Source organism: Tribolium castaneum, chromosome 9, assembly GCF_031307605.1.
Source record: "Tribolium castaneum strain GA2 chromosome 9, icTriCast1.1, whole genome shotgun sequence".
NCBI lineage: Eukaryota > Metazoa > Arthropoda > Insecta > Coleoptera > Tenebrionidae > Tribolium > Tribolium castaneum.
Genome location: NC_087402.1, coordinates 1,531,527 through 1,555,951, shown reverse-complemented (window position 1 = coordinate 1,555,951; position 24,425 = coordinate 1,531,527). Strand labels below are relative to the sequence as shown.

Below are 24,425 nucleotides of genomic sequence, written 5' to 3'. Positions count from 1 at the left end.
TAAACTGGTTTTGTTGGAGCGCAATTCCTGAAAGAATTTCGCGTGGCGGGAAATAATTGAATTTGAAAGATTATGAAGAATCATGGCTACAAACAAATCACTGAGATCATATGTTTGGGTGGCATAAAATGGTGTGCTCTTGAACCTTTTGTGGAAAGTGGTATAGTTTTTTAACATTTTTAGTGATAAGGTAACAATAAAAACCAGGTTTTAATTGCGATTAACATTGCATGGTCAATTATCTACCGAATTTCTCAATTTTTACCGTGTGTTAGTGAAAATCCACCCAAAATAAAGGAAAATGCTTTCTCACATTCACGTTGTTGTATATTGTAATGGCCGAAATTTGACCTATATTATTTAAATTAATCTGTTGCTAGCAACATGTGCTTCGCCCCGACTCATCATTCGACTTAAGCAATTGTTAAGTATTGATTTATTCAGGTTTTAGTCAACGATTTCGAAAATACTGCGTTTTCGTTAAATTGGGTTAGGAATTCCATGTCCACGTATTGCGCTTTTTACCACTAAATTTGGACATCACAAAGACATGAAAGAAAGATGCGCTAACGTGTCCAAAAATACGTTATTTTATTTAAAAATTTCGAAAATTTGTAAATCACAGTTGTTGGTGTTGTTTTAAAATGGTCGTCCATCCAGCCATCTGCGATAAGCAAAATTGTAAAATTTGATTTCATAACTTGTTTATCTGTTCGATGCAAAATAAAGTTGGCAATCGTGTTATTTACGTAAACAAAAATTGAGAATTAAATTTAAGCGTTTAAAGGGATGTTTTTTTGATGGAAATATGGTGCCCAAAAATCCCAAAGCCCAATTAACTTTACGTAACGAATTATATGCATGCTTAGTTACTATTTTCAAAGGTAAACTTCATTACGTCAGCTTCTCATGGGTTGCTATGGCAACGGTGACGCTGTGGGTCGCCGCGTTAATCCCCGACGGACGTCTCGCGTCGGATGCGTGCGAGCGTGAGACGTTCCGATGCGAAGTAGGCGCGGGAGTCTGGGATGCATTTAGAACGGGGTAACTATGACAACCTTGGTTTCGTAGCTAAATTGTAAAGAGATGTGCATGTGATGTCTATCCGAGTAAATCTAAGACATCTTCGGGTGTTAACTCCTGGAAAAATGTGAGAAATCCCCGAAAAATGCCCGGTTTCATGTTGCTGATAGGTCGGTATTGAGATGAACTGTTGGCATCGTCTTTGCTGCGATAAAAAGCTTTTTTCGCTTATCACTCATGTTATTTTATCTTTTTACGTAAGTGTGCGAATGTGTAAATTTGGATCGATATCTTTTATTTTGCTTGTTGTTTTCAATGTTCGACCCTTGAGGACCTACCCTTTTTTTTCGTCTGATGCATGGGTATTTTCCGAAACGTAAAAATCATTCCTGTAATTAACTAAATTATTTTTGTGTCATTTAAAATTATAAAACTATGCTTGACCTTTCATTTTCTCTGTACTTGAAATGTGGATTTCAGCAACAGTTGTGGTTTTGTCGCAAAAAATTGCAGGAAGAACGTATTTTTCGTCTCCTTTCACGATAATTGCGATGATGTGGTTATTAATAAATGTGAAAGCTGGAGGAAATTGTATCGTTTTGTTGGCGTCAATATCTTTATTTACTTGGTCATTTAGTGGTTGATCTAGGTTTGGTGTTTTGTGTGATAATAAATCCTAGATAATGAATGGCGGTTTGGTAAACAGACACACAAGGTCTGGGTTTATTTAGAATTTTTTCTTTTATTGGCGTAACCTGTCGCTTGATTGATTATTTACAAAGAATTGTTGCAAATGAATGTCTCTGGTTCTGGAAAAAACATCCACAACTTTGACTGAAAAATAAGTATAAAACGGCCCAAAGCTAAATCATCAAAAAATTATTCTGCTATGTAACACATATTTTTTAACTTGTATGAAAGCACTAATTATCATGCTGAAGAGTCAATAAAATTTGAATAAAATAAAAGTTTGAACTAATTTATGAATCACAAGAAAACAAACAGCCAACTCCCGTCGACTCTAATAATAATTATTATAAATTCAAATGATCGCATGGTACAAGAATCCAGCTTCCAAAATAAAGAGAAACACTACGTAAAATACACGAATTTTTCCAAGTTTTTTAACTTCTGGTCTTCGAACGTTTTTTTTTAATTATGGAAATCACCTTCTTGTAACACTTTTCACTTAAATAACATTTAAATAGCAGTTTTTATAATTGTTCCAATCCTAAGATTTTTTGAAAAACATTCATTTTTATTTAGAAACTTAATTTGTTGTCAGTGTTGTGTGCATTTTTTTTGCTGATGATGGCACGTTTTATGCCGAAACGTCTATAATTTTTTCTTATTACCCAAAAGATAAAAGGGTGAACAAAAAAGTCGGTTGTCATTTAAAAAAAAAAAGAATAACGTCGCAACTCTAAAACGAATGACATCATAAATGTCACTATGATGTCAAAATGTAGCATTTTTATTAAATGATTAATAAAATATGTGCATTACTTTTGATTCAGTCTGTAGATGCAAAATTAAGTTTATTTTAATCAAAGTAATTTATTCAAATAAGTATTAATTATTAATTATATTATTTTTTCGTTCTAGTTTAGTAAAAATAGGAAGAAAAACTAGATTTTTGGTCTAAAAACGTGTTTAAATTCTCAGAACTTGCTATTTTTTCCATAATTTTGTAATTTATTGGCTTACTTTTTAACACATTTTGCGCAATAATTGAGTTTTTGCTGAACAGGCGCTTAGAAAAGGTACATTTTTGGTTATTTTCAACCAAATTTGGTGATTTTTTTGTTGTAGGTTAATAAAAACAAGAACATTTATTATACGTAAAATCATTTAATTAAAACAAAAGGTACCCAATTCAACTTCAGTTGTGAGAGACTTTCAAGTGCTAAATATTTGTTAGAGTTGTTAAAATATGACCTGTAATTATTTAATTGTGTCAAGTTTTTTGTTACGCAACACCGCCTCCAAATAAAAAACCTCAAGGCGTTTCACTCTTTCCCTAATTGTTCCAGTAATTAAAGTACAATGTCTCCCGAACGATCAAATTCACCCCAAGATGAAGCAGTAATGACACCAAAGATGTCAGTACCCGCAAGTCCCGTCGCAGGGACACCCATACGCGAAGCCCAATCGCCCATATCATTACTTTTAGCAGTGGCTCAAAGTCAAAGCAGGAACGGTGATGACGACCTCACGAGTCTCTCATGGCTGCACGAACGCGACCTTCTGAAAGGTACCCCAGCCCCCATTTCCAACAAAACCCAAACTGAACTTTGTCTAGGAATGAACATAAACCCGTCACCGTCGAATAGCGTCAATTCCACACCAGTGAAATATAGCAATAGTCTCTTGTCAGATCAGTTTCCGACGAGTGATTACGTCGATGATTCTTCCATATCAGCAGCTGACTCGTCGAGTAGTTCCCTAAACTCGCCCGTTCCGTACAACAACAGTTCCCAAAGGAACAAACATCCACATAATGTACCTTACGACCCTTTGGTTCACACAAACAACAAGCCACCATATTCCTTCTCCTGTCTCATTTTCATGGCGATTGAAGATTCGCCCCAGAAAGCTCTTCCAGTGAAGGAGATCTATGCCTGGATTTTGGAACACTTCCCCTACTTCAAAAACGCCCCAACTGGGTGGAAAAACAGCGTCAGACACAACCTATCCCTCAACAAGTGTTTCCAAAAAGTGGAAAAAGCCCCGGTAATTGTATTATTAAAACCAAAATTTTCCTAACTTTGAGTTTCAGAACCTGGGTAAAGGTTCACTATGGACTGTCGACCAGCAGTACAAACCCAACTTAATCCAGGCGCTGACGCGCTCACCTTTCCACCCCTGTTCAACCCTCGACCCTTCCACTTACTTCAATAACAATAATAAGAGTAATTTAACTCCTGAAAAAAGCTCAATGTCGCGCTTGCCTAACCCCGAATTGTACCCCTACCTTTCAAGGAAACTAGCTTCGGCTGAATTGAACAACAGAAATATTAAATCGGAGAATTCCGATGAGTCTTTGGATGCTGTTGACGCCGCTGCGGTCATGTTAAGTTTGAAAAACGGGCCACGGTACCGCCAGAAGAAAGAAAAAGCGCTTTACTGTCAAGTCATCACGACTTCACCGAGCCAGGATCACACTTACAGTGCCGCCGATTCGGTCGATCCCTTAGGCACGGACGAAGCGTTCGAAAGCGACGACGAAAGGTAATTTTTTTTTCCGAAAATTGCAAAACATTAATTTCTTATAGGACGTTTAGGGTCGTCAAGAGTCGCACGTGTCGCAAAATCGACTTTGAGGACGAGGAGGAGCGCAAGATTAAAGAAGGCGCAGAGACGCTTCTGAATTTGGCTGGGATAACGACAAGGAAGAGGTTCAACTCGCAAAGTTCGGACTACGAACCGTACAAAAGAATAAAACTGTCGCCGCAGTACGACATCAATGATAACGAGGCAACCGAGCGACCGACGCCCTTCAAACCGCGCCTTTTGCGAGCGAAGAAAAAAGAAGGTAAATCAAAAATGTTGTGTAATAACAACGATGAGTGGGTCAGACACCGGCGCGAACTGGAAATCAACCAGCATAGGTAATCAAACGCCCGGTAATTAGATGAATATAACGTAATTTTAACTAAGTTGAATTCTTCTAACGCTGTTATTGTAATTTTAATATATTTTATGTTTTTGTTTACATTTATGAAATATGAAGAGTAACTATGTTAGGATTGTTTTAGAAGTGTTACTGACTGAAAATTTTGATTTATGACGGTTCCACGGCAATTTTATTTCTGTTGCCGACTTAATTTTTTTTCAAATACTCCAGAGCCCGAACTGTTGTAACATTTCGCGTCAGGTTGATCACCAAATATTAATTTATTCTAGGAGTAATTTCCGCAAGATTTTATCGCTGATTGAAATTTTATCTAAATGAATTAATTTTATCACTGTTACCAAAGTAGGCTAACTAATCATTAAGTGGGGAAGTAATTTATATGTATATTGATTTTAGCTAATTCTGTTGTTTTATTTATTTATTTCCATATTTAAGCTGTTGATTTGTCTTAGATGCTCCACCGCGCTGAAATTCGCTGTATTTATCCTGAGTTGGGGCATTTTGGTGTTTGATATCTGGTCATTTCATTGAAAAGCAATAAACGTGTATCAGTGATAGGGAATAAGAAAAAATCATCTAGAATTTTCCTATTGCTACAAGTTGAGTTTATAATCATTGAAAGTAGGGTAGAGTAAATATATTTTTTCTATTTCCCGTGATACATACTGCTCTTCCTATTGTACATAAAGATCCGAAACAATCATAAATGTTTCAAAATGTGTGTGCGTTTCAAAGCTATTTTCCTATTACTCTTATCATTCAATTTCTCCAACTTTTCAAAAAGAGTTTTATTGTATTTTTGGCCGTCTTCCGAAATTGAATGAATAAGTGCGATACTTGATTTTGTTAGTTTAGAATGTGAGAATTCTAAATATCTTATAGCAATACCAGTTTTGCCTGATCTAGTAAATAATACTCTATGCTTTGCCAATATTCTTGGCTTTGGTATGTATTTTTAAGGTTCTATGTGCCAAATCGTTTTGTACTTTTATTGCAGTAATCACTACTGGCAATATTTTTTGGCGCCTGTCTTCCAATTTTATAAAATAGGTCTTCTGACATACTTTCCATATTTACATTTTTAGTAGGTTAGACTTTCGTTCAAATGTGTTCCATTAACAAACTATTAGTGTGCTTTTGACTTTTTCCTTATTTTCAAACGAACTTAACACTTGTTTGCGCATATTTTATTTTATTATTGTTATGACCATTTATTTGTACCTTTAGTTTATTCAAATAAATAAAACGGCTGATTTTAACCCGTCTTTTTTACCCCAAAATCCCTCATAGGAGGTCTTTTCGGTTCTCTCCCCAAATTAGCGATATTCACAATAAATTTCGTTAATTTAACACCAATAATTTGAGGTTACCTGTCACTTTGACAGATTATAAATTAGTGCGTTAGCCAGGTGTGCTAACATAAAATGCAACGAAGTTTAATTGAATTTTTAAAATTTATGTTGCGTTTTCACGGTATGTTTCTTTGATAATCATAAGTAAAATTTAAATTACAATAGGGCCAAGCACACTTAATAATAAATAAATGTAGACTGAAACCACTTTGCTACTCTGATGTGATAAATCAAAATTCCCTGATTTGGGGAATTTACACATCGGTATTATTATTATTGTTCGAATTTTTTAATTTATGAATTAATGAAGTGATGAGACTCAAAAAGAAGCATTTATTTTGCAAAAGTGACTATTTAATCAAAAATCGGCCGTAAAATGTTGACCCTTTTGAGCGAAATCCATTTCTGGAGCACCCAAGAAGACGTCATCGTAAAACATCCAGATTTTGGATCATTCAAGTACCCAAACCCCTCACAACCCCATAAAGCGAACTAAAAACCCTTATTCCAGATACTACTCTAAGAAAGATCCCAGCGACTCCCTCTGCTACCAAAGCAAAAAAAAGTACTGCGACCAACGAGGTGTCATCTGGCACTTGCCCAACAAACGTCCCCAAAAACTCCGCGACCGTCTCAAAGAACTCGAGGTTAGCTCACACACTCACCCTTTCACTCTCACTCATTCTTTCAATAGGAGTATCTCCTCCACAACAAAATCGTCTGTTTCTCTTGGTCCGACAACCACCTCCAACTCCTGCTCTCAACTGGGGTGGTCGTCACCCTCACCATCGACATCACCACAGGCGACCTCACAAGCCTCACTTTCGACAAATCCCTCGCCACCAAACTCCAAGTCAACATATTATGCGACGGTGTTATCCTCGGCCCCCAAATCATCTGCATTTGTAATGACGGCCACGTGCTCGGCTTCGGGGGCTCCTGGAAAGACGGCTGGATTGTCGAAGGGGGCCCTCGACGCCACCTGAACTTCCACAACGACTGGCTTGCCGTTTGGGGCAAATGCGAGGCCGAACACCCGCAGCCTTGGAGCCCCCTTGGCAAGGACTACCAACGGGCTAATCTACACCTGTACTGGGTGGGCGTCCGGGGGCCTGAACTCTTAGCGTACAAAAAAACCGACGGGGATCCCATTGAAGTGATCGTCAGTCGGACAATACGCCGAACTTTGTTCGTAATCGAACAGAAGGTGACTCTCAGGGGGGCTGTCTCAGTCGAGTTGAGCAATTTTGAGCTGGTTGGGGCCAATTTGAAACGGGTTTCGGTCATTTCGGTCCCACTTCAGACACAAGTCAGTTGCTGTGCCTTAAATGAGCAGGAAACTAGGCTCCTGATTGGTTGTATTGATGGGTCTTTGGCGTTATTGGACCGTGTCAGGGGGTCAACTCGGACGGTTAAAGGGTTGTTTATACCAAAGTTCGCACGTTGGAATTCTCTGGGAGCTGTTGTGACCGTTTTGAATGAAAGGGGGCAATTGCAGTATTTTGACACGGCTTTGAACGGCGTTAAGTCACAAATAATGGGGGAGGATTGCACCCCAACAGCTTTAATTGACTTATCCGGTTATTTCAATTCGCAATTTACGATCAGTTCGGTGAGTTGGGGCCCAAAAGACTTAGTCGTGGTTTTGGAGCAAGGCCCCATGTTACTCATCACTCACATTGACCGGTCTTTATCGTTCAAATCTCTCTCACAACGTTACATAAAAATGGGTAAAATTGATAAAGCCATTCGGCTTCTCCTAAGCTGGGAATTCAACGAGGAAAGTTTCCACGTGTTGCAAAAAATCGTCGCTTATTTACTCTCCCAGCCAATGACCGACGACACCGCCAAGTATCTCCAGGACGCCCTCGGGTGCTTCCACAGCCCCCCGGTGCCCCTGAACCCCGAGACCCGTTCCCGCTTCTTCACCCAAATTTTCTCGCTCACTCGTCGCTTTTTCCACCAGTTAGTCCGCGCCCAAATGTTCGAAACCGCCTTCCTCTTGGCTGTGGACCTAGGGCACCATGACCTCTTCATGGACTTGCACTACATCGCGGTGCAAATCGGCGAGACGGAGATGGCGGCTGCCGCCCGCGCCCAGGCCTCGGCCCTCCTGAGTCGCTGCTCCAGCGAGGCCTCGAACTGCACCAGGTCCTCGTGCTCCCAATGTTCGGGAAGTAGTGACGAAAACCCCGATAATTACCTCACAACTAACTTCAATAACCCCCAACCGAAGACCTACCCGAGAGCCACTTTCGTGAAGGCGCCGCAAGTGCCGGCGAATTTTAAAGCGCCCCCGTTGCCCAATTTGGGGATTCCCAGAAATGTGTTTAAGCCGCCGCTGCCCTCAACGGGGGCGGTTAAGAAGGTGCCCCCGAAAGTTAAGTTTTCTGATACGGTGACGGCGTTTATCGTGCCGGAGATTAAGCGGCCAGCGAGGCCGCCGCCGCCACCACATTTCACCGATCCGCAGAAAGAGTTGGCTGATAGTTTGCCGCTTTGTCACCCAAATGAGGATTATTTGAAGGATTTTAACCCTGTGAGGAGGAGGGAGAGCGAGGAAGCGCAACCCAAAATCAAAGTGGTGCATTTTGGGGTTGTTTAATTCTTTTAGAATAATTGAAGACAGTTTCCGTCCGTTAGAAGTACAAATAAATTACCCAAGGAGCCCCAGATTGTATTAAAATATATTTAACATGTTTTATCTGTGGAGGAACGAAATTTGATATGTATATTTAATTAATGAGTAGATTTTTTATTTTTTATAACTTCGTATTTTCGCAAATAAATATTTTTATTACAACATTATTGCATTTGTTTTCAACACAACAGAAGGACGAACCACTAGATTACGTGTGTGAACGCCTGTTTAACACTCATTTTATTTGAAAAATGAGACACTTTTTTACTAATTATTACTGAATACGTAAGGGCAGACATAAACGACGTCAGTGCTATTTTTGTTGTAGAAATGAAAATAGGCACAAAAATGAACTTCTCGTGCCAAACATTTTGATAAAAAAGGGCGTTTAATCATTTATACAGGGTGTTGGAGTTGGCATTTTGTTCTATGTTATCATTTCGTATTCGTTTGAAACAGAATTTAAGTGAAATGACTAACCTTAACGCTCATCACGTCCTTTTCAAAAGCGGCTTCCAGCACTTCTAGAACTTTCGATTTTGGTCGTTTTGGCACTAAATACACAAAACACTGCTTCTACAACGCGCAAAAACAAAACGACGCTCTAACACAAGCGTCTTTCTGACGCATGTCGCATGATGTCAAGCTAACGAAATGTTATTGGCTGGTTTGACCGAACGCGGGCGATTTGAAATTTGTGGTGAAATCTCTCCATTAAAAAATTGAAAATTGCAAAGATTACATCAAACTAGAGTTTGTTTGATTGAAAAAATGGATTTGTTCTTGCCATTTATTGAGAAATAATTGTATAAATTTTAATAAAAAAATATTTTGGAGAAAATACGTATAAAACATAATGAATTAATGAATTAAATACTGTTCATTGTTTTATTTACCACAATTTGTGCCCTTTTTATTTTTCTTCAATTAAACCGGTCTTGGCACCAAAATAAAAGTCCCTAGCAAAACGTGGTGGCTTCCTTACCATGACAACGAGACAGCGTCAACACAAACATAACCTTTTCAAAGTTTGAAAAATGCAACCGAGTCATTTTGACCACATTTCTCCGGCCCTTTTCGACTCTCCCACGCCTCAAATGTCCTCCAAAGAGTTTCAGAGGACATTGTATACGTATTTTGAGGAGAAGGGTCTAGTAGACGACCTCCGATCGTACCTCCGTGTGCTCATGATCAAGCAATTAAAGAACACAAAAGTGGGAAAAATCGAGCAAAAACCGCAATTTTCGCTCTCCAAGCAAGCCTTCAGTCTCGTAATTGCCGACTATTTACTGCACGAAGGCTGTCATTATACCTTATCAATTTTCAGCACTGAGGTGCCTGGAGTCGCCCCACAAAACCCCTTTTCGCTCTACGAAGCGCACAATTCGCGCAATAAGTGGCGGTTTGACGAGGAGAGTTTGCTAAATGTGTTAGAATTGATCGGGATTTCCAAAACTAGCGGCGAAAGTTTGAAAATTTCGGCGCGTTATTTCCGAAATGGGGAATCACTGTTGAGTTGTTTGGTGGCGGCAAAGTCGGCGAATTTAGAGGAGCTTGCCGGGGTTGAAGGGGAGGATTACTTGGGCAAGGTTTTGGACGTGTTAGGGGTTCCCCCGAAAGTTGCGGGAGAAATCAAGGCCCGAGTTGAGGAAAGTTTCGTTCCCTATGTTAGACAGTTGGAGGTTTTGAGGGGCGAACTTGAGGCCCGAAATGAGGAAATTAAACGACTGTTCACGTGCCAAATTGAGGCGAAACGTGAAAGCAAAAAATTAAAAACCGAGCTGAAAGAAGCCAAGCGAAAATTGAGCCAGGCGGTCTTGCGAGAGGAAAATCTGAACTTGAGAGAGCGCAAAATTCGGGAAAAATTGGACGAGGTTACGAGACTGCAAAAAACGATAATCAAGGAACAAAATCAAGTTTGTGACCTCAAACATTGCACCGAAAGGTGCCAGAAAAACTTAAACTTAGTTGAAGAGTTACGTCAAGAAATCGCGAAATTATTGGACGCCAGTCGGGAAAAAAGCCACGAAATTGACCAATTGAAAGCGACCGTAACTTCGCTAAACAAAGACTTGACCAACAGTCGCTTAAACATCGATTTTCTGAACTCTTGTTTGCTGCGCTCCAATCAAATCAACTTCTCTGAAGGTTTGTGGCCAATCAATTAACAATTTTATTGAATGGTTTTTCCAGACGCCGCCAATCACGCGGCCAACTCTAGCGATGACTCCTCCTCCGAGCACATCACGGGGGAGATCCTCAACCAGGTCCGTTCCAAACTCTCGCTTCTGGAGCAAGAGAGCGCCCAGTTGGACCTCCAGTTAAAAAAACTCAATCTAGTTACAAAATAGTTTATTTCTCACTCAGTGAAACAGTTAACAAAATAGAAATGTTTGTACAAAATATAATACATAACTATAAAATTGACACTCAATTAGTTTAGGCACAAATAAAAATGTTTCTCCTTAGTTTAGTTTTTGAAGACTTGCTCGAGGTGAGTTCGCACCGGTGATTCGGAGCCACGAACTGGAAGAAGGCGATTGGAACGTTGCTTTCGAGGAGGCGTGGCGCGGGGGCGTAGCCAAAGACGTGTGAGGCGGAGTTTTGATCTTCGACCGGGGCCAACTAAAACACCATTACGAATCGTTATTTAAAATCAGACGACTCACCTCTGGCGCTCCGCCTCTGAATAGAGCCCGACGTTATGGAACCACCTATAAATATTCGGGTACTTCCCCGGAGTTATGCAACAATCGGAATATTTTAAAGCTTTATAAAGGGCGTTATCGGTCTTGGTCGGCTGTGACCCTTCGACAAACACTTCAAGAGTCAGAGGAACATCACTAAAATCGGCCTCATTGTCCGAATCGTAAATTTTGCTCGGGCTTTCAGGTGGTGTGTAGAAATCATCATCAGACGATGAAGTTTCCACTAAAATATCACCGTAATGTTCGGCTCCACGTCCCAAAATACTCACCGTCAATGCGTTCAAAAAACAATTTCTTGGCCGTCTTCAATCGCGAGTGCCTTGCACTGTTATTTCGGCTCAAACCGAGCGTTTTTCGCGACTTTTTGAAATGAAAAATGCATGTGCACTCTTTTGTTTTCATCCAAGCGTCTCGACAAGCTTGCTCCTCGTCCAGTTCCAGACACGGCTCACTATCTTGAGTGAAATTATTTAAAATGTTTTGCATCAAACAAATCAGTTGTTTTTTTGATGACGTTGGTTTGTTGTCTTTCGGATAATTGGCCTCGTCATCCGACGAAAAACAATCGAACGCTTTCACACACTCGGTCACTAATTTGTTAACGTTTTGAATGTAATTATTACGCGCCGATTTTTCGATAAAATAACACAATTTTTGACTGGTTAAGAGACCTAACCGGGGATGCAATTGCGAGAAGTTAATTTTGTTAAAACGGTAGTCATCCAAGTAACTTAAAATCAACAATTCGACTTGTTTGGTTTGCATTTCGAGAAGGGAAACTTGCAGAGAAAAATCATCAAAAATCCGATGGTAAATCTCACTCGCGATTCGATTCGCAAACACGTTACAAGCCTTTTCAACACATAAAAACGAATTAAAACCGGACTCTTCCTCGCAACTTTGGTTAATGTTACAATTCTGCATTTGGAGACAAAGGTCCGCAATCGTACTTAAGGATTTTTTTGACGCCTCTTCTGGCGAATCGGGTGATAAGTACGAGTTATCCATTGATTGAATTTTCGCAGTTAGATAGTTCTCCAACAAAGCTAAACCTTCATCAGAGCCAATATCAACAAAACAATCCAAAAACGACCAATATTCCTTCCAGTTAACGTCAAATTTATTGGCCAGTTTTTGACCCAATCGCTCTAAACCTTTCGACGGGTCTGTGTAACGCAACGAAAAAACTGAATCCATTGGATCATCGATTCGCTTCTTGATTGGTGTACTCGTTCGGGGCGGAGTTTTCCACACTTTGCGAAATTGTTCCGCCCCTTCCTTGTTCATTGGTCCAGCAAATGCGTGAATTTCTAGCCGCGGACTCAGAGGGTCCTTATTGACGACCTACAATTGGGTTAAGTCAAACAGGGCGGCAATATTTTACTTTAAAAAAATATAAAAAAATCATTAAAAATATACTCTATTAGCAATTTTTGTAAATATACACTCTTTTTTAGATGGTTTCTGTTTTCCGAACGAACTGTAATTTTGCATACATACGTAATTTCCATGACAATGTTCCGAAAATTTTATTGCACATCACCGTTATAATTAAAACAAAGTATAAAAAAAACTACTTTGACTAAACAAAGACTACTTTGTTTGCGTTAAATAAAATTTTACCGACAGTTCTACCAACCTGTGATCGTCCTGGTGAAAACGGCTCACCAATCACTGGTGCTACTGAATCATCTTCAGCTCGAAGCACCGGAACGTAGTATGAATTTTCTAAATGCAAAGCAATTTTCTTTTTAATAATAGACGCTCCTTCAATATTGTCACAACGATCACAAATAATCTAAATAAAAGATAAATTAAAAAAATGATTTTTTACGAAGTGGTGGGGTTTACCATATCGGGAGTTTGTCCGTATTTATTTTTCAAACTCTTATCACATTCAGGGAATGACACTAGAACTTCGACAACGTCCACAGCACCGAATTTCGCAGCAAAATGCAGTGGTGTCTCGTTCAGACCCTTGTCGGGAGTGTTTAAATACAAGTCAAGTAGGACTTGAATACGACTTTCAACGTTTTCATTGACGTCATCACCATACAAGAGCTTAACAAATTTCGGATTTGAAATCGTATTCAAGATAACTTCAGTCAAAATTCCACTTTTCGCTTTCGCCGCCACGTGAAGCGCATTGTAGCGAAAACCTTCCTAAATTAAAACATTTTTACCGCCCTTGTGTATAAAAATACGGCTAGAACCTGGAGGATGGACGGGGTGTCTCCACTGCTGATCAGATACCTGGGGTTCTCCCACACCGCTTGCCTGAACGTGTCCACATCCCCCGTCTCTATCGCTTTGCGTAGCTTGACGAGATCCTGAGGTTTGGGGCCCTTGAAGGGGCTCAGTCTTTCGTTAACAACCTGCGAGTTTAAACCTTTGACCGATCCGTTGACAACCGGTGGGGAATTCGGCGTTTCCGCAGCCCCCACACTTGCGAATTTCAACGCATCGTGGAAGAATTCGAAATGCTTGAAGCGAGCTTTCTTCGTCTTCTTGACCATCTTCATGGCTTCGGCCTTGTCCTTGTAGATGTAGTCGCATGTTTGGGTGCCCTTCTGGCGCACGTCGTGCGGGATAAAGACCGAGTAGAAGTGGCCTGAGACGGGGGGCTCGCTGTTGTCGGCGAAATTTGCCGCTTCTTCGTAGAACGGCACAGAGTCTTCGGAGGGTTGGTCCATCTTAGGTTAGGTGTGTGAAAGGGCTGAAATGGGCATTTTACGCGCAAGGTGGGTGGACGTAAGGAGTTTTCTTGTAAAAGGAGAGTAAAGAAACTAGTTTTAAATTTTAAATAACACGTCAAATGCAAATTGCAAACTAAACCGACGAATGTCAAAGTGACACGTGTGCCAATGCAAAACAACAAAAACACCAACGCGCCTAAGTTGAAAAACAGTTTTTGAGATGGTTTCTTTTGGAAAATTACGTCAGGGTTTAAATAGTATGCTATTTTATTCACAATTACGTTTATAAACGGTACATTTCTAATAAAATTGCTTTTTTTTAACAAAATTTTTGGATCGACTAGTAGGCTATGCCCTGTGACATTTGATGTTTCAGTAAATGTCAAAATGAGTGGTTTTTAAAATCAATTTGAGTTTTTTGTGAAGTGCTAGAAAAATCAGTGAAACCACTAATAGAAGTAATAGAAAATCGTCTAGGAGCTTCCCAAAGTTTAGCTGTTATAAGGTGCGTATGCGCATTGACTTGCGCTCACTTTTTTAAATTCTGCTCAACAGCAGAAACAATGAGGGAATAAAGTCGTATCTATTACAAAAATAAAATTGTGTGCAAATTGTTCATGTACCTTTGTGCAGTAATACAATAGTTGTAGTAATTTTACCAAATATTTTGAAACATTACCCCGCTAAATTCTTTACAAATATCAATGAATCAAACAAACCGATTTGTTTCCCACTTTGTAACAGTGAATTATCTCACAGATTACATTTTTTGTTGGTGACGTTGTCTTACACAATTATTGGTGTGCCGTTCAATTTTATTCAGTCTGTTACTTGTTGATGTCGCGCTCGGACGTCTTATAAATGAAATCGGAAGTTTTTCATTTTTTTTTTTAAATTTCAAATTCGTTGTGTTGTGTTTTTCCCAGTTGGATTTCCAATGAGAAACTATCTGGATTAAAGGGTTAGTTCGCAATTTCTTTTCACAAAAATCGCCTTAAATCTGTAATATTTTCAATTAATTTAATGGCACATTGTTTTAATTTAATTGTTTTTTATTTCAATAAGTCCGTTTAAGAATGCGATGGGACTTGCCACAAACTGTAGCAGAGGAAGATGTCGTAAAGGTAAGTCCCTGCAGCGAATTAATCGAAGGATTTAAATAAGCGGTTAGGAATCTGTATGTTGCGGTGATTGTGAATAAAGTAAACCATTTTAAATGATTTATTTAAACACTTAAAAGCACAAACATATGACAGTCAAATTCCTTTATGAAAAAATCTTAAAACTTAACTGAGAAGTATCACAGAAATTTGACTTAAAGTTAATTAAATGTAACTCAACTCTAATCAGTGGCAACATTAACGTGTGCTCAATAAACCACACTCACACGTAGGAATCGTAAACTTAAAAAACCTAAACCTAAATGTACAAAAACAACAAACTTTCACAAAGTAGAAAAAGTGATTAGCCCATTACTCTCTTTACAAGACTAGTTATATAATAATAAATTTGGAATAGTCACAACATGATTAAAAATGTCTTTATTTTCACCAATGGACAAATACTATAAAATCATTTGCACGGTCGTGGCGTTCAATATTTGGTAACCATGCCACAGCCCCACAAACCCAAGTCTCATCAAATACTTTACAAATTCAGCTACGCGATAACGAGCGGCTCGTCATCCGAAAACCCTGTTATTTGCGGACTTTCCTCCTCCTCTAATCCATTATCGTCAAAAGTCGCCGCCCCTGACCGCGTATCATAATGCGAATTTGCAAATCGCGTGAAACTATTCTGTAAGCGGCGATGTTTCACTATAAACACACCCAGTGTTACCACCACGACTATTGACAAAATCGTGAGCACCAAAATCAACCAGAGATTGGTACCACCCATGGTCGTGGGCAGTTCCAAAACCGTTGCACTCAACTTCTCCGATGTGATCGATTTGTACCCACTATCAGCCACGATTTGGACCGCGAAAGTGTACATATTCGATGAACTGTTAGTGTAGATAAATGGTGGTTTGTCCACTCGAAAACGCCTCGCCGTTGCCTCGTCCAGAGTATTTCCTTCAGAAACCAAAACTTCGTATTTAAACGGCCCTACGGCCTTGGGAACGTCGGCTTCTTGCCAATCGACAACAAAACTACCGTTCTGTTCAATGGTTGTTTTCACTTCGTGTGGAGGCAAAATGGGCGGGGCGTAATAAGTCACGTTGGGTGTGTAGATGGCGTCCACTTCGCGTGTTGCCACGCTTATGTCATAGATAGCGCCGTATTTTACATTCAAGACGTGACTGTAATTCCCAGGTGGTTTGCCATACGAGGATATTTTACCGGTTGTTCTTTCATAGACACGGATCTGAAAACAAAAAATAAAATCGCAAGCGCTACTTTTTTACACAAGACTAAGCGACATAAAAACCGCCAACTTGATTATTAAATTTTGAAACCATAAATTATAACTTAAATACCATATGGCCGATGGGTTCGGCGATGGTCGGACACGAAGGCACCCACGTGATCATCATTTTCAACGGATTGTGTTCCACTTCCTTGACGTTCAGATTTGTCGGCGGTGCCTTCTTATTCGTAAACGTACTGATTTGTAAGCTCTTTGATAGTGGGCCTTGACCATACGGTCCCACAACTCCGACCATGAAAGTATAATACTCGCAAGCTTTTAAATCGTTGATGGTTGTCGTCAAATCAGTTGTTTCAAATCTCGATTCTGAAAAAAATTTTTTTTTGAAACACGAAGCGTAACCGAGTGACTTAAATTACTTTCATATAACTGATCGGCGTCAATTCCATAATAAACACCATACGTCCACTTGACTTTTCTCGAATCTTTCGGAACTCCCCAACTCAATTTGACCGAAGTTCCGACTTCTTTGACCAATTTTCCTTGAAGTGACGGCACTTCTGGTAACATGACGCCGTCAGTTACCACGATTATGTCAACTTCGGGGCCGGTGAATGCATTTTTGTAAGCGTTAACCTTGAACGTGTAGCGGGTACCGGGCGCTAACTTATCGACAGTGATGGATTGTGTGTTGGTGACACGTGGTAACATTCGCGGATAGTCATTGGGTGGAATTATCGCAACGGCGAAACCTTCAACTGTTTTGTTATATTTCCACGATAGTGTGACGCTAGTTTCGGATTTTTTGTCCACTCTTAAATTTTCGACAGCGTGGAGTTTAGCGTCGCCATCGAATTTCAAAGTCGTGACTTTTGAGCGCTTACTTTCATACTTGTGATTGTGGGCGATTACCTAAATAAATGAAAAAATTAATAATGAAACGTTGAATTTTTCGTATTAAAATTACATAAAAGTTGTAATATTTATCGGGCTCGAAGTAGGCGGAGAGCAAATGGGCGGTTTCGTTACCGTTCAGCTTCAATTTGATTGGTGGGTTCGGTGGGTACCAACATATCTCGTAATTGACGATTTGGCCGTTGGGATGCGTTGGTTTATTCCAAGACAAAAGAACATGAGAACCGTTCGTTTGAACAGCTGTCACGTTCCAAGGCTCACTTGGAATGCCTGAAAAAATTTGGTTTACAATCCTGTTATTGTTACAAACAATTAGTTACTTTCAGCCGTAAAAGCCACGAAATATTTCGCAGGTAAAAACACTTTGCTCGTATTTTGAACCCTGACATAAATCGTCATATTGTATTGAGTCGCCGGTTGCAAATTGGTAAATTTATACTCCATGTCCTTCATCCACGTTTTGTTTTCCCAAACATTCTCTCCCACTTTACTAATCGACGGTAAGAACTCTAATTTACCGACTGGCGGGTCTGTGATCCACCAGTAGAGCAAAAGACTCGTCTCGTTAATACTCCGTTCGTCCACGCCCATTCGTAACACTTGATACACCCTTGATGTTTTCGTGCAATTTAATTCGTCGTAACCGTCGCGACAATCAACACGCCCATCGCACAATGCAGCCAATGGGTAACAACTACCTCCATCACAAGGGAAGTACCCTTTTGAACACGAGGGCGTGGCTGGTCCGTTCGGTAGATTATGATCACACAAAGACTCATCTGTCAAATCGGGACAATCCGGCTGTCGATTACAAACCGCTGCCAACGGTATACAACTTCCATCCACGTGACATTTGAACTCGTCTTTGGTGCAATTACGTACACCTTCACAATGTCGTTCATCTTCACCGCCCACACAATCCTCCATACCGTCGCACACCCACGACGAAAAGATACAAGTCCCGCCCATACACTCGAATTGGTTGTTACCACAAGTCGTAACAGGGGGTGTGGTTGTGGACTTGGGCGTCGGGGCATGGCTTGGGAAACAACCAAGTTCATCGCTGCCGTCGCCGCAATCGTCGGCTTGATCGCACTTCCACCAATAGGGGATGCAGCGCTGGTTCTGGCAACGGAACATCCAATCCTGACACGTCCCGTTCTGAAAATAAGTTATTTTTTTATTTTAATAAATTCTCATCAAAGAATTCTATTTTATTAATTCAAATCCGCAAACTTACTTTGGGTATAAACTGATCAGTGGCATCGCTTGTATCAGGGATTGCAGGAGTCGTACAATTGACTTCGTCACTGCCATTGGGACAGTCTTTATCACCGTCACACACCCATGTTTTGTAAATACAACGATTGTTGGGTTCACCACACGAAAATTGAATATCGAGACACGTATTATTTTTGCAATTCATTTCATCTGACCCATCTCGACAATCCTTTTCACCGTCGCATTGCCACGTCGATGGTATACATTTAACACCACCAACCTTGCACTGGAACTCCTCACCTGGAACTTGTTATTTCCCAACCGTAATGAAATTTACCAACTTACTTTTACACACGTGTGGCTCCACCGGTTCACAATTCAACTCATCTGACCCATCCCGACAATCATTTTCCCCATCACACTTCCACTTCTCTGCAATACACCGGCCATTCTTACACGTAAATTGCCCATCGGTGCAGTTCTGTTTCGGACAATCCACTTCATCCGACCCGTCCGAACAATCATAGTCATAGTCACACTTCCAATACTGTGGCAAACACTTGCCATCACCACAAACGAAATAATTCGGTGGGCAACTCTGCATGCCACAGTGCGCCTCATCGGAGGAATCGCCACAATCATCTTCACCATCACACTTCCAGCCTTTGGGCACACATAGACCGTTCCGACACGTGAAATGATTCGAACTGCAGGTGTTTTGCACCGGCGGACAGGTGAAGTTAGCCAATGGGGGCACATGCCCCGGGCAGAGACACCGTCCGTTGTTGTATTCCATGCCATCGGGGCATAAACAAGACGAGTTCTTTTTCGGTTTGCTGACACAAATGTATGAGCATTTGGAGGCAGTGCAGGCGTTCGTGCCCACTTGGAGGCCGTGCGCGTAGACTTTAAGGTCCATGAGACCTGGCAATTGCTTCTGGAGGATTTCCACGCCGTGATAGGTGTCCTTATCGGCGCTAAAAATCGCGTTACGTTTCCAATCGTCCCAATACATTGTGTTTTTGAAAACTGCGACGGCAAACGGGTGTGAGACAACGTCGTTTTGCGAGATTATTATCTTGAGGAAATCGCCGTGCAAGTCACTGGAGGCGATGTAGTCTTGACGGGCGTCCACCCAGTAGATGCGTTCGGCGATGTAGTCGATGGTTATACCATTGGGCCATTCGACCCGAGGTTTGCCGAACAGTTTAACCACATTGGAACCGTCCAAGTCAGCTCGGTTGACCGAAGGCCGTTCCACCGACCAGTCAGTCCAGAACATGTACCCAGCTTTGGGGTGCAAGGCAATCCCTCGTGGTTTCTTCAAAACGTCGCCTTTTAACACAGTTCTACGCATTCTCCCACTGTGATTAACATCAGTCCTGATCAACTCAATCTTTGACCGAATCCCATCGACAAAATACAAAGTATTGGAAATCCAATCCAAAGCCATGCCTTCAATCGAGGCCAAATCACTCGAAACCAAAATCTCCGGCTCACTGTCGTTCAAACACTGCCGTCCGATCGTATCCAATGCAATATCGGCCCAATACACGCAATTATTCCGCATATCGAAATCAATCGCGATCACATTTTTCAAATTCTTAACCGGAAGCTCTTCGAGTTTCCTTGTCACGAGATTAAACCGACTGATTCTCTCCCGTTGCGCAAACAAGAGGAAATCGTCAACTTCGTTAAACGGACAGGGGATTTCCTCCGGCATGTAATGATTCTCAAAGCCGTCGACGCAAACATCGCCTTGGATTTTTCGGTAGCCTTTCGTCCGTTTGTAAAATTTGCCCGGTTTGCAAGTGGCGGGAATACGGTAAGGATCGCTGGTGATTGAAGTGTTGCGGACGCAATTGCCGGGTTTTTCCGAACGGATGAAACCAAAATCACACTCGTAGTCGTAAATATCGCAACCGCACGGTGTCATTGAGATGGGGACGTCGAAATCTTCACCGTTGTAACAATTAGCGTGGGGCATGCGACGGTGGTAGGTGACTTGTTGGCCCAAAACGCAAGGGATGTAACTGCGGTTTTCGTCGCTTTGGCTCGGGGACCACGGCTTGTAGTCGTCCTAGAAGGGCCATTGTGAATTATTTCGGCTTGTTTTTAATGAAAATTGGGCGAAATGAGTGTTTCTAGCCGTAAAACTTGCGATAACATAATATAATGTAATATAATGAGCCGCAGAATCCTTGTTTTTGCGTTTCTAATTGAAAAACGTGCCAAAATGCTTGAATTTTTTATCTTATTTACACATTAAATTGCTATAAAATGATTAAAAAACAAATTTCTTGTTACTGCGTAGTAAAAAAAATTAATTCTCCATTTTTATGTTGTAATCACAGCTCAATGTTTTGGTATTTTGAAAAAATAACCAAATTAATATTAAAATTATTCGTCTGTCAAATTTTTTCACTTACTTTTGAGCAGTTATAGGCGAAGGCCTTTATTAAATCCAGCTTGATAATAATCCACTGATGTTCCTCCGGCAAGGAGCCAAACATCGTAAACACTGTCGTGTTTTCCCCCGGTTCGGTCATAAGCCCATACAAGCGAATATTCTGATCGTGAAAAGCCGCCTGTTTCCATGTCTCTCCCTCGTCCGTTGAATACAAAACATGCCTCGTCTCCCCCCTCAATTTAAAATACTTAACCGCTGTTAAAATCCCACCATGGTCACCCATATTAAAGAAATACAAATCCCTCAAAGTCTGTCTCCACGTCTGTCCCGCATCACTACTTATATAAACACCGTAATGTCCTTTAAGTGATTTTCCCAAAACACCTGTTGCGATTAAAAGCCCAGGCGCCGATTTACTCGATAGAATACTAATAGATCTAGTATCGGGGTACAATTGACTGAACTTTTGGCTCAAATGGAGGGAGCAATTCTGTTGGACGGAGCAGGAAGTCGGTTGTCCTTCGACATCACGGAAAGGGGCTTGGATCAGACGCCAAGATCGGCCGTGGTCGAAGGTTATAACCGAACCTAAGTGTTGCGGACCGAGATTGTTACCCTGGGGTTTGGTTAAGACACGTGAGGCGATGTAAATGCCTGAGAGACCTTCGACTTTGTAAACATCGGCGAAAGCTTCCTCTGAGACGTGGTGGATCCAAGTATCGTGCCATGTACTGTTCGGAAAATAGCAAAGGACGTCTTCTAGTGACAGTGTGAATTTAACAACTCCCTCACTGTTGTCCAAATTCTCCGAAACGTACAAATGTGAGACAGTATCGGCATGACTCACTGCCACAAGAGCCCGATTCGAAGTAACATCAACAATGAAATAGCTCCGAATCTCTAAAGTCGTATCGAAAACACACTTAATTTTCTTCCCAAGTTTATACGAAACGTACAACTCGAGCACTCCTTTGCTCGATAATTTGGTCGTGAAGAGATAATCGCCTTTGACGAAGAACTCCTTAATACCGGTGGCTTGGACCATAACCGTTCGATTCGAGAATAAATCGCTCGATGATAAAATCGCGTTATAACCACTCGGTTCCATCCTTTGTATCAATAAAGTGTGTCTCAAATCATTCTCTTTGATCCAATAAGTGGCTTTGACGAAATCCTGTGTCGCTCGAAAACTATTACCGAAATCTTCAGTCACCCATAATTTATGCAGATGATCGACTTTATCCAAAACGACAAACACTGACGGTTGCAGTTCGTGAAACGAAACGTCGCTCGGTGTGAAATCCAAGTCGATGCGTTTTATGTCACGGCCGTGATTCGCCGTTACGTAGAGTACTTTATGGTTTACGTCGGCAAAAACAAACTAAAAATTGAAATGTAATTTCAAATAAAAAATTTAATTTTTGCCTTCTTACATGTGTGTTGTATTTCGGATGGTTGTAAAACTTTTCCAAAGTGGCATAAGACCCGTCCGATAATTTAAAAAGATCAGTTTTGTTGACATAAGTGTCGCCATAATCGTAGGAAATATAAACGGCCGATGGTCCAACTTTTACATCCCCAGCCAATGTTTCAAGAGACGAGTGACGTGCTAGGCAAATAATAACGTTGCTACCTTCGCCCACCCAATGCACCATCAGTTGTTTGTGTGTGTCATTCAGATAATTTATCTGTAAACATCAACAAAAGCTTATCACTTGTAAAGTCTAGGTAAAACAAAGGAAGAACAAAGTCAAATTAAAACAAAAAAATTGGAAATAAATCTTCTGCAAACAGTTGGCAGTAACCCTGTAATTCGAAGCTATCGTTTGTTTTGTGAAATGACAGGTGATACTCGTAGGAAACCTTTTGTTTCGAAGAGACAACAAGATAAAGTTTTGTTTCTATTTGCAAAACTAATTTTTGTTATCTCTTACGTTCAAAAATAGATCTAATTTTCGCGAAACATTGCCATTGCCAATCTCGGTTATTATTAATTTCGCTTTTTTTTTGAGTGAAAAATTACCTAGAGTTACCGATGCATAGTCATTTCCAACATATGTTTAGCCCTCTTGATTCTTATAGCACTTATGTCTAGCAAACAATTACTTAAAAAATCGCTTTTTGCGGTTATCTTGAAAGTGTAGTTAATTAAAACAATTATGCTTCAAAAAATATGTCGGTAATAATTTGAAACATGAAAAGTCGTAAGATAATTGCCGACCTTCAAATGCTCCGTACATGTTTATTATATTTTTGTAATGTACTGTCACGAATTACAGGTGTTTTTTGTGCAAAAAATTAAAATTAAATCAGGCAATTCACATCAAAGCATTAATTTTCTAGCAACAAAATTATGTAAAATTCCTTATCACTGGTAGTGACAAAAATACGATCAAAACAGGGGTATCTCGCTTGGTTATAGAACAATTTTAAAAACAGAAGATAATTATTTGTTACACATTTAAATAATTGAAGCAAACAGCGATAAGAGGTCCGTTTTGTGTTTCTTGTAACAATAACAAAGTGGAAAATTTCACTTAATAATCCAAGAAATATTGGATTAAAAGCTCGCCCAGAATCATGTTACGGGATGATTCATTCAAGTGAGGCAATTTTCATGATAATCTAAATTTAATAGAAATATTATGACGACTTCCCTTGGTCGTACTTAACCGACAGTGTCCTTTCAATTATAGGAATAAACAGGAAGTTCATTAAATATACGGGCGTAAGTCGAGGGTGACAAAAAAAATGTGCCTAATCATCGGGGATCCCCACATTTGGAAAATCAACGGCGCAATATAACGATCGATTCTGTAAATAAAAACACAAAAGAGAAACCGCTGCCAAACAAACAAACCCCGAGATATTTATAAAACCATAACCGGCGTAGATAGCAAACCGGCGTAATTACCTTCTGTATGATTTTACTGTCATCAGTGGACACGATAGATCTTTTTTCGACGTTGTGTCCCCCGGTTTCGAAATTTCGCTCAATAATGAAGGTTTTTTTGCCATTGCTTGGCGGATCCTCGTACCCATGTATCGTTCGTCTGTACTTTTCGTGTTCGGCTGTGCCATTTTCCACGAAATAATGGCACAACAATAACAAAACAAGGAGACAGTTCATTTTTGAGCACCCATTCACAACAACTGTCAGCTGATGACTGAAAGAAGTGCGTCATGTGTCAAAAAAAATGGTGGTGCGATGTACGCATGCGACTATCACGTGTCAAAGCGCGTTATTTAAATTTTAATTTATTTATTTAATAAGGAACGGGTTAATGGCGTTCGATAAGTGAAGCAAACAAGATTCGAGACGTTTTATTGGATAATTGTCCCGCCGTTTGCTTTTAATGGACTAAATTGAGGATGTGGCAGTCAGGCTGTACTAGCAATTGTAAGCCTTTACCTATTTGGATAAAATAATGCGAAAAGCGCCGATAGTGAAG

At 40.3% G+C, this 24,425-nt stretch overlaps 6 protein-coding genes across 10 annotated transcripts in view; 3 read left to right on the top strand and 3 right to left on the bottom strand.

The window, feature by feature from the left end:
• LOC103312579 (uncharacterized) overlaps positions 1-9,354 on the bottom strand; it is a 127,641-nt gene extending 118,287 nt beyond the window's left edge. The window contains exon 1 of the transcript XR_001574791.2: positions 9,134-9,354. The gene's annotated coding sequence lies outside the window, so the exon portion shown is untranslated. The remainder of the gene's footprint in view (positions 1-9,133) is intronic.
• On the top strand, positions 38-5,919 carry LOC100141565 (forkhead box protein N3). Of its 5 annotated transcripts, XM_008193539.3 has the most exons (6): positions 72-190; positions 885-1,044; positions 3,057-3,277; positions 3,326-3,756; positions 3,803-4,254; positions 4,299-5,919. In XM_008193539.3, exons 3-6 carry the CDS (start codon positions 3,070-3,072, stop codon positions 4,636-4,638), a joined length of 1,431 nt encoding a protein of 476 aa, XP_008191761.1. In that variant the 5' UTR covers positions 72-190; positions 885-1,044; positions 3,057-3,069; the 3' UTR covers positions 4,639-5,919. The 5 variants fall into 5 exon arrangements, with proteins under 5 accessions (XP_008191764.1, XP_008191760.1, XP_008191763.1 ...); XM_008193542.3 differs by lacking the exon at positions 885-1,044 and having other exon boundaries at positions 38-190; positions 4,308-5,919; XM_008193538.3 differs by lacking the exon at positions 885-1,044 and having other exon boundaries at positions 38-190.
• frtz (fritz) lies at positions 6,202-8,817 on the top strand. Its single transcript, XM_962071.5, has 3 exons — positions 6,202-6,471; positions 6,524-6,659; positions 6,707-8,817. Exons 1-3 carry the CDS (start codon positions 6,389-6,391, stop codon positions 8,615-8,617), a joined length of 2,130 nt encoding a protein of 709 aa, XP_967164.3. The 5' UTR covers positions 6,202-6,388; the 3' UTR covers positions 8,618-8,817.
• Positions 9,355-9,608: 254 nt separating the features above from the next.
• Positions 9,609-11,080, top strand: LOC103312578 (uncharacterized). Its single transcript, XM_008193537.3, has 2 exons — positions 9,609-10,801; positions 10,847-11,080. Exons 1-2 carry the CDS (start codon positions 9,691-9,693, stop codon positions 11,002-11,004), a joined length of 1,269 nt encoding a protein of 422 aa, XP_008191759.1. The 5' UTR covers positions 9,609-9,690; the 3' UTR covers positions 11,005-11,080.
• Positions 10,991-14,268, bottom strand: Ankle2. The gene is made up of 6 exons (XM_961894.4): positions 13,575-14,268; positions 13,213-13,524; positions 13,001-13,159; positions 11,631-12,705; positions 11,323-11,584; positions 10,991-11,278 (listed from the first exon to the last, which is right to left on the bottom strand). The coding sequence occupies exons 1-6, from the start codon at positions 14,052-14,054 to the stop codon at positions 11,119-11,121; spliced, it is 2,448 nt and encodes an 815-aa protein (XP_966987.1). The 5' UTR covers positions 14,055-14,268; the 3' UTR covers positions 10,991-11,118.
• A 996-nt stretch (positions 14,269-15,264) lies between these two features.
• On the bottom strand, positions 15,265-24,160 carry LOC655269 (sortilin-related receptor). Its single transcript, XM_008193536.3, has 10 exons — positions 23,888-24,160; positions 22,407-22,661; positions 20,993-22,354; positions 18,909-20,643; positions 18,583-18,863; positions 17,663-18,503; positions 17,395-17,612; positions 16,847-17,339; positions 16,537-16,793; positions 15,265-16,424 (listed from the first exon to the last, which is right to left on the bottom strand). Exons 1-10 carry the CDS (start codon positions 24,101-24,103, stop codon positions 15,717-15,719), a joined length of 6,366 nt encoding a protein of 2,121 aa, XP_008191758.1. The 5' UTR covers positions 24,104-24,160; the 3' UTR covers positions 15,265-15,716.
• Positions 24,161-24,425: the final 265 nt, after the last annotated feature.

What these genes read in the sequence shown, in the direction of transcription:
- LOC100141565 (XM_008193538.3), top strand. Translation starts at nt 3,070, where the DNA reads ATGTCTCCCGAACGATCAAATTCACCCCAAGATGAAGCAGTAATGACA. An exon ending in AAAAAGTGGAAAAAGCCCCG is followed by an intron (nt 3,757 to 3,802) that starts GTAATTGTATTA and finishes TTTGAGTTTCAG; the next exon opens with AACCTGGGTAAAGGTTCACT. An exon ending in TTCGAAAGCGACGACGAAAG is followed by an intron (nt 4,255 to 4,298) that starts GTAATTTTTTTT and finishes AATTTCTTATAG; the next exon opens with GACGTTTAGGGTCGTCAAGA.
- frtz (XM_962071.5), top strand. Translation starts at nt 6,389, where the DNA reads ATGTTGACCCTTTTGAGCGAAATCCATTTCTGGAGCACCCAAGAAGAC. An exon ending in CCAGATTTTGGATCATTCAA is followed by an intron (nt 6,472 to 6,523) that starts GTACCCAAACCC and finishes CCCTTATTCCAG; the next exon opens with ATACTACTCTAAGAAAGATC. An exon ending in ACCGTCTCAAAGAACTCGAG is followed by an intron (nt 6,660 to 6,706) that starts GTTAGCTCACAC and finishes TTCTTTCAATAG; the next exon opens with GAGTATCTCCTCCACAACAA.
- LOC103312578 (XM_008193537.3), top strand. Translation starts at nt 9,691, where the DNA reads ATGCAACCGAGTCATTTTGACCACATTTCTCCGGCCCTTTTCGACTCT. An exon ending in TCAAATCAACTTCTCTGAAG is followed by an intron (nt 10,802 to 10,846) that starts GTTTGTGGCCAA and finishes TGGTTTTTCCAG; the next exon opens with ACGCCGCCAATCACGCGGCC.
- Ankle2 (XM_961894.4), bottom strand. Translation starts at nt 14,054, where the DNA reads ATGGACCAACCCTCCGAAGACTCTGTGCCGTTCTACGAAGAAGCGGCA. An exon ending in ACACCCCGTCCATCCTCCAG is followed by an intron (nt 13,525 to 13,574) that starts GTTCTAGCCGTA and finishes GTTTTAATTTAG; the next exon opens with GAAGGTTTTCGCTACAATGC. An exon ending in ACGGACAAACTCCCGATATG is followed by an intron (nt 13,160 to 13,212) that starts GTAAACCCCACC and finishes TCTTTTATTTAG; the next exon opens with ATTATTTGTGATCGTTGTGA.
- LOC655269 (XM_008193536.3), bottom strand. Translation starts at nt 24,103, where the DNA reads ATGAACTGTCTCCTTGTTTTGTTATTGTTGTGCCATTATTTCGTGGAA. An exon ending in ATCCGAAATACAACACACAT is followed by an intron (nt 22,355 to 22,406) that starts GTAAGAAGGCAA and finishes TTCAATTTTTAG; the next exon opens with TTTGTTTTTGCCGACGTAAA. An exon ending in CGCCGATCAGTTATATGAAA is followed by an intron (nt 16,794 to 16,846) that starts GTAATTTAAGTC and finishes AATTTTTTTCAG; the next exon opens with AATCGAGATTTGAAACAACT.